At 42.6% G+C, this 8,600-nt stretch overlaps 1 protein-coding gene across 3 annotated transcripts in view; it reads right to left on the bottom strand.

Annotated features, from left to right (window-relative positions):
• DAP3 (death associated protein 3) overlaps window positions 1–8,600 on the bottom strand; it is a 35,162-nt gene that overhangs the window by 21,702 nt on the left and 4,860 nt on the right. For all 3 annotated transcript variants that reach the window (XM_017509951.2, XM_017509954.2, XM_017509950.2), the window contains exon 2: window positions 2,513–2,566. In XM_017509951.2, the coding sequence (XP_017365440.1) occupies window positions 2,513–2,554 (42 nt within the window). In that variant the 5' untranslated portion in view covers window positions 2,555–2,566. The remainder of the gene's footprint in view (window positions 1–2,512; window positions 2,567–8,600) is intronic.

The following is an 8,600-nucleotide window of genomic DNA, read 5'->3' as shown; positions in this document are numbered from 1 at the left end:
ATGCTACTCAATTTTATCTACTGGAGAGAAAGCACCATGTCTCTTTACAAAGCAGAGTGGAAAACAAACTATTCAAGGGCCACAAGGTGGTGCTATTTATACAGTAATGTGATGACATTTTTGTTATACATTTTTTTTTTTTTTAAGATAGGGTGAGGTCTTACTATATTGCCTAGGCCAGTCTCAACTTCCTGGGCCCACGTGATCCTCCTGCCTCAGCCTCCCAAGTAGCTGAAACAACAGGTACTTTTTTTTTTTTAATGGTGTTTTGCTCTTGTTGCCCAGAGTGCAATGGTATGATCTCAGCTCACTGCAACTTCCACCTCCTGGATACAGGCGATTCTCCTGCTTGTATCTCCTGCCAAAGCCTCCAGAGTAGCTGGGATTACAGGCAATTGCCACCAAGCCCGGCTAATATTTTTTTATTTTTAGTAGAGACCAGGTTTCACCATGTTGGCCAGGCTGGTCTCAAACTCCTGACCTCAGGTGATCTGCCTGCCTTGGCCTCCCAACGTGCTGGGATTTCAGGCGTGAATGACTGTGCCCACATTTTTTTTTTTTTTTGAGACACAGTTTCACTTACTGCTCAAGCTGGAGCGCAATGGCATGATCTCAGCTCACCACAACCTCTGCCTCCTGTTCAAGTGATTCTCCGGCCTCAGTCTCCCGAGTAGCTGGGATTGATTACAGGCATGTGCCACCATGCCTGTATAAATTTGTACTTTTAGTAGAGACGGAGTTTCTCCATGTTGGTCAGGCTGGTCTCGAACTCCAGACCAAAGGTGATCCTCCCACCTCCGTCTCCCAGAGTGCTGGGATTACAGGCATAAGCCACCGCACCTGGCCACAACAGGTACTTTTTGAAGCAAATTAAAAGCTAGCAAAATGGAATCTTTAGTTCTTTAGAGTTTTATATATGGTATCATTCAAGTAGACTCTTGTTTCCAGAGAAAACAACCATGTGTACAATTGCTTCCGTACAGTTCCAGAATGAACATCCTACAGTTTCTGAGAAGAACATTTGTTGGCCAATCTAGAAGGTCACTGTGATGGTTAAGATTAAGTGTCAACTTGATTGGATTAAAGGATGCAAAGTATTGTTCCTGGGTGTGTCTGTGTGAGTGTGTTGCCAAAGGAGATTAGCACTTGAGTCAGTGGACTGAGAGAGGCCGACCCGCCCTCAACGTGGGTGGGCACCATCTAATCATCTGCCAGCAGGGCTAGAATAAAGCAGACAGAAGAAGGTGGGATGAACCGACTTGCTGAGTCTTCCAGCCTTCATGTTTCTACTGTGCTAGATGCTTCCTGTCGTTGAACACTGGACTCCAAGTACTTCACCTTTTGGACTCTTAGACTTACAACAGTGATTTGCCAGGGGCTCTCAGGCCTTCAGCCACAGACGGAAGGCTCCACTGTTAGCTTCCCTACTTTTGAGGTTTTGGGACTGGGACTGGCTTACTCGCTCCTCAGCTTGCTCATGGCCTACTGTGGGACTTTGCCAGATGGTGTGACTCAATACTCCTTAACAAACTCTCCTTCATACATACTTCTATCCTATTAGTTCTGTCCCTGTAGAGAACTCGGACTAATACAGTCACTCTGAACCAAACCTGACTAATACAATCACCCTGAACCAAACTAAAACAAACAAACAAAAACAAAAACCACAAAACCAAAACCTAAAAACTTTCTCTTAGCCTCAGCGCTACAGACTTGACTAATCCAGCTCAGGTGCTCCTCTTGGGTGCTGTAAGAGCACCTTACTATAAAGTCATTTATTCATGATTCTACTGGACTATAAACTTCTGGAGCACAAGGACCATAGAATTCGATATTGCACAGTGGTTAGGCCACAGGCTTTGAAGTCAGACAGACCTGGCACCTCGTCTGAGCCTTGCAACTTCACAGGCTGTTTCCTCAGGTAAGTTACCTAGCCATTCTCATCTTTTGTTTCTACATTTGTGAAACAAGGATGTTATCTCATCCCTGGGTTGATCATGAGGATTAAGGAAACAAAGCACTTAATGTAGTACCCGGCACATAATAATGCAGAACAAATAATAACTACTATTAGTGAAATGAGGCATCTTAGAATTCTGAGTACCTGCCATATAGAAGGTACTGAAAAACTATTTGGTAAATAAATGAAAAACTGAAGTAAACCAGCAGAATGGTCTTTTTCATGTACAATTTAATTTTTTATTCTATTTTACATGCTGAAGTTATAAATTGGCAACTTGTTTTTCTTTTAAATACTTCATTAAGGGATGATAACTATTAATCCAACTAGAGAAACAAAGTTAATAAAGATAATTACAGTCAAACTTTGTGTTCATGGAGAAATGTTAATTCTCCTATACCATGGTAAATTCTCAAGCCAATTTTTCTACTGAAGCCTGTTACAGATGAAGTTTTCCAGAGCATTTTATTCTAGATACAATGAATCCATCTAAAAACAAGAATTCTACCTAAAGGCAGTATGCACAAAGTGTTCAGGTCAGTCAGGACTCACCTTATGGAGCCTAGAGATAAGCCTTCTTATTCCCTTCAGCATTGTCCTTGGACTCTTAAAAAAAAAAGAAAGTGAACAGGTAAACCAAAAATGGGAAAAGATATTTGCAACATGGAAAACTGACAATGAATTAATATGGATTCATAATCTACATTAATATCTAAAATATATAAAGAATGCCTATAGCTTCATAAAGAAAAATGAGCAAAAGACACAAACAGGTATTTCACAGAAAAGATAACTCAAAAGGCTAGTGAACCCATGAAAAGATTTTTGAACCTCATTACAAATCAGGGAAATGCTAGCTAAAATGATGACAATCAGATACCATTCACAACCACCATACTGGGAAAATTAAAAGGTCAGGTGGGACACAGTGGCTTACGCCTAAAATCCCAACACTTTGGAAGGAATATTTTGGGAGGCTGAGGTGGGTGGATTGCTTGAGCCCAGGAGTTCGAGGCTGGCCTCAGCACCAAAGTAAGACCCTGTCTCTACAAAAAAACATAAAAATTAGTAGGGCATAAGAGTGTATGCCTGTAGTTCCAGCTACTCAGAAGGCGGAGGCAGAAGGATTACTTGAGCTCAGAAGGTAGGGGCTGCAGTGAGCTGAGATTGTGCCACTACACTCCAGCATGGATGACAGAGTGAGACTGTCTCCAAAAAAAAAAAAAAAAAAAAAAAAGGGGGGGGGGGGGGCGGGGACCAGGTGTGATGGCTCAGGCCGGTAATCCCAGCACTTTGGGACGCCAAGGCGGGCAGATCACTTGAGGTCAAGAGTTCGAGACCAGCCAGGCCAACATTGTGAAATCTCGTCTCTACCAAAAAATATTTTAAAAAATTAGTCAGGTGTGGTGACACGCGCCTGTAGTCCCAGCTACTCTGGAGGCTGAGGCAGGAGGATTGCCTGCATCTAGGAGGTGGAGGCTGCAGTGAGCCAATATAGCACCATTGTACTCTAGCCCAGGCAACAGAGTAAGACTCTGCCTCAAAATAAATAAATTCATTCATGAGAAGAAAACTAAAAAGTCAGAAAACAGCAAATGTTAAATAGGCTGTGAAACATTTCACTGTATTAAATTTTCATACAATGTCAATGAAAGTATAAATACAAACATCTTTGCAAAGTTGAAAATGCACAAGCCTGGCCGGTCACAGTGGCTCACATCTGTAATCCTAGCATTTTGGGAGGTGAGTGGATCACCTGAGGTCACAAGTTGGAGACCAGCCTGGCCAACATGGTGAAACCCCATCTCTAATCCCAGCTACTCAGGAGGCTGAGGAAGGACAGTTGCTTGAACCCAGGAGGCAGAGGTTGCAGTGCGCTTAGACTGTGCCATTGCACTCTAGTCTGGCCAACAAGAGCAAAACTCTGTCTCGAGAAAAAAAAAAAGAAAATGCACAAGTTGGCTGGATGTGGTGGCTCACACCTACAATCCTCGTACTTTGGGAGGCTAAGGTGGGCAGATCACCTGAGGTCAGGAGTTTGAGACCAGCCTGGGCTGGTGAAACCCTGTCTCTACTAAAATACAAAAAAAATAAATAAAAATTAGCTGGGGGTGGCAGCATGCACCTGTAATACCAGCTACTAGGGAGGCTGAGGCAGGAGAATCGCTTGAACCCAGGAGGCGGAGGTTGCAGTGAGCCGAGACTGCACCACTGCAATCCAGCCTGGGCAACAAGAGTGAAACTCCATCTCAAAATATTAAACTAAATTTTTAAAAACTTTTACATGTACACTGGGAAATATATATAAGGATGTTCATACTAGCAGAGTATGAATTATTAAAAAAAAAACAACTGTGGAGAAACCAAATGTCCCTTAGTAGAACAGTAGAGGCAGTCATACAAGGGAATATTAGAAAGCAATTAAATGAAAAAATTACCATTGCATGCATGCATCAACATGGATCTCAAAAATGAATATTGAGTGAATAATACTACATCTGGCATGATATATAAAATTCAAAACCAAAAAGCTTCATTAATTATTTGGGGGACATAAACAGGAAAACTGAAACAAAAAGGCAAGAGAATAATAAGAACGACATTTAGTATAATGGTTACTTCTGGGGAGAAAGGAAAGGAAAAAAGATTGAGGTAGAGCACACAAGGAAATTGATAATAAACTATTACTAATACTGGACAATGGATACATGAGTATTATTTTCATACCATGTGTATTATATTTATTCTTTTGTATGTAGGACATATTTAAAAGCCCAAATCTTTTGGAGCTAAGAGGTTTAAAATACTTAAATGTAACTCTCAATATCCAGTAGTTATAGGATAACTGAATTAAATGTCTATATAATTAATTAGTTCATTTTGGCTGTCAATTTTTTTGTTTTGGTTTCATTTTTTTGAGACAGAGTTTCACTCTTGTTGCCCAGACTGGAGTGCAATGGCATGATCCCAGCACACTGCAACCTCAGCGTTCAAGCAATTCTGTCTCAGCCTCTCGAGTAACTGGGATTACAGGCACCTGCTACCACGCCCAGCTAATTTTTGTATTTTTAGTAGAAATGGGGTTTCACAATGTTGGCCAGGCTGGTTTCAAACACCTAACCTCAGGTAATCCTCCCATCTTGGCCTCCCAAAGTGCTGGGATTACAGGTGTGAGCCACTGCACCCTGCCCCTTTGGCTATCATTTTCACCTGTTAAAATTTTATTTTATTTTTATTTTTTCTTGAGGCGAAGTCTTGCTCTGTCACCCAGGCTGGAGTGCAGTGATCTTGGTTCAGTGCAACCTCTGCCTCCCAGTTTCAGACAATTCTCCTGCCTCAGCCTGAGTAGCTAGGATAACAGACATGCACCTCCACATCCAGTTAATTTTTGTACTTTTAGTAGAGACGGGGTTTCACCATGTTGGCCAGGCTGGTCTTTGAACTCCTGACCTCAGGTGATCATCCCACCTCAGCCTCCCAAAGTCCTGGGATTAGAGGTGTGAGCCACCATCCTTGGCCCACCTTTCTTATAACCAAAATCTTTAAAGTAACAACAGTAACAACCTAGAGTTGCAACCAATTAACCCAACAGTTACTGGGCACCTACTGTGTGTCAGGCCTTGTGAATAAAATGGTGAACAAACTATTATAGTCCCTGATCTTATAGTCAAGGAATTTATAGTACAGTCAAGAGAATCACATGGGCTGGGCACGGTGACTCATTCCTGTAATATCAGCACTTTGGGAGGCCGGGGTGAGAAGACTGCTGGAGCCTAGGAGTTTGAGTCCAGCTGGGAAAACCACAGTGAGACCCCCCCACCCAAGTTCTGCAAAAAAAGAAAAAAAAAGAAAAAAGAAAAAAAATTAATTAGGTAGCCATGGTGGTACAGGACTGTAGTCCTAGCTACTTAGGAGGGTGAGGCCAAAGGATTACTTGATCTCAGTTGTTCAAGGCTGCAGGGAGCTATGATCATGCCACTGTACTCCAGCCTGCATGATAGTCAGATCTGGTCTAAATAAATAGATAAATAAATAAAAAGAGGCTGAGTGCAGTGGCTCATAGCTGTAATCCTGGCACGCTGGGAGGCCAAGGTAGACAGATTGCCTGAGCTCAGGAGTTCGAGACCAACCTGGACAACCCCATCTCTACCAAAATATAAAAAATTGGCCTGGCATGGTGGTGCACGTCTGTAGTCCTAGCTACTCAGGCGGCTGAGGCAGGAGAATTGTTTGAACCTGGGAGGCGGAGGTTGCAGTGAGACTGAGACTGCAACATTGCAATCCAGCCTGGGTAACAGAGCAAGACTCCATCTCAAATAAATAAATGAATAAATAAATAAAAAGAGAAACACATAAACTCCTTTAATTTTTATTTCCTTTTAGTTTTTTCTTTTTTTTATTTTTTTTTGAGACAGGGTCTCACTCTATTGCCCAGGCTGCAGTGCAATGGCAGGATCACAGCTCACTGTAGTCTGCAACTCCTGGGTTCAAGTGATCCTCCTGCCTCAGCCTTTCAAGTAGCTGGGAATATAGGTGCCAATGCCTGGCATATTAAAAAAAAACATTTTTTTTTTGGGTAGAGATAACCCTTGCTATGGTTCCCAGGGTGGTCTTGAACTCCTGAGCTCAAGTGATCCTCCTACCTCAGCTTCCCGAAGTGCTGGGATTACAGGCATGAGCCACCATTCTCTGCTTAAACTTTATCACATTTGTTATTTTTCTTGAAGCAGGGTCTTGGTCTGCCACCCAGGCTGGAGTACAGTGGGACTGTCACAGCTCACTGCAGCCTCAAAATCCCCTCCTCAAGCTATCCTCCCACCTCAGCCTCCCAAGCAGCTGGGATTACAGGCAAATGCCACTATGCCTGTTTTTTTAATTCTGTAGAGACAGAGTCTTGCTACGTCGCCAGGGCTGGTCTTGAATTCCTAGACTCAAGCAATCCCCCCATCTCTGCCTCTCAAAGTTCTGGGATTACAGGTATGAGCCATCGCACTTGGCCATAAATACACTGTTTTGTTTTTTTTGAGATGGAATCTCACTCTGTCGCCCAGGCTGGAGAGTAGTGGCGTGATCTCAGCTCACTGCAATCTCCACCTCCCAGTTTCAAGCAATTCTCCTGCCTCAGCCTCCCAAATACCTGGGACTACAGCCACCTGCCACCACACCAGCTAATTTTTGTATTTTTAGTAGATACAGTGGCTCTTACCAGTGGTCCTAGCTACTTGGGGAATTGAGGCAGGAGGACTGCTGGAGCCTGGGAGGTTGAAAGTGCAATGCACTCCAGTATCACGCCACTGCACTCCAACCTGGGTGACAGAGTGAGACCCTGTCTCAAGAAAAAACTTGTCAAGCTGATACGGTTTGGCTGTGTCCCCACCCAAATCTCATCTTGAATTGTAGCTCCCATAATTTCTATATCCTGTGGGAGGTACTGCATGGTAGATAATTGAATCATGGTGGCAGCTTCCTCCATACTGTCTGTGTGGCAGCGAATAAGTCTCACAAGATTTGATGATTAAATAAGGTGTTTCCCCTTTCGCCTGGCTCTCATTCTCTCTTGCTTGCTACCACGTAAGATGTGACTTGCTCCTCGTTGCCTTCTACCATGATTGTGAGGCTTCCCCAGCCATGTGGAATTGAGTCCATTAAACCTTTTTTTCTTTATAAATTACCCAGTCTTGGGTATGTCTTTATCAGCAGCATGAAAATGGACTAATATACAGGCTAATCTCATAATTCATATGGAAATGCAATAGACCTAGAATAGCACAAGCATTCTTGAAAAAGAAAAAATTTGGAGGCCTCATACATCTTGGTTCCAAAACTTACTACAAAGCTACAGTAATCAAGATAGTGTGGTCCTGGCATACACTTAAATCATGGTCAACTGATTTTCAACATGAATGCCAAGAGAATTCAATGAGAAAAACATAGTCTCTTCAACCAATGTTACTGGGACAACCTAAAATGCACCTGTAAAAGAATGAAAATGGACCCCTACCTCACATTATACACAAAAAAGAACTCAAAATAGATCACAGACCTACTTGTAAGAGCTCCAAGTATAAAACTTGCAGGTGGCAAGTTTTCTAATTTTCTACAGAAGAAAATAAAGGAGTAAACCTTCATTATTCTGTGTTATGCAATGGTTTCTTAGCTATAACATCAAAAGCACAAGCAAAAAAACTAAAAATAGATAACTGAATTTTATTGAAATCAGACATTTGTACCTCAAAGGATACCATCAAGTAAGTGAAAGACAACCCACAGAATGGGAGAAAATATTTGCAAATCACATAGAACTTAACTTATATCCATAATATATAAAGAACTCTTACAACTTAACAATAAAAAGTCAACTCAAGGTTGGGCGTGGTGGCTCACGCCTGTAATCCCAGCATTCTGGGAGGCTGAGGCAGGCAGATCATGAGGTCAAGAGATTGAGACATGGCCAACATGGTGAAACCCTGTCTCCACTGAAAATACAAAAATTAGCTGGGCGTGGTGGCACACTCCTGTAGGCCCAGTCACTCGGGAGGCTGAGGCAGGAATATCACTTGAACCCAGGACATGGAGGTTGCAGTGAGCCGAGATCGCACCACTGCACTCCAGCCTGGTGACAGAGCAAGACTCAGTCTCA

Source organism: Cebus imitator, unplaced genomic scaffold, assembly GCF_001604975.1.
Source record: "Cebus imitator isolate Cc_AM_T3 unplaced genomic scaffold, Cebus_imitator-1.0 Scaffold427, whole genome shotgun sequence".
In the NCBI taxonomy this organism is placed as follows: domain Eukaryota; kingdom Metazoa; phylum Chordata; class Mammalia; order Primates; family Cebidae; genus Cebus; species Cebus imitator.
Note: the sequence above shows the minus strand (reverse complement) of the source record. Positions and strands in the feature narration are given on the sequence as shown.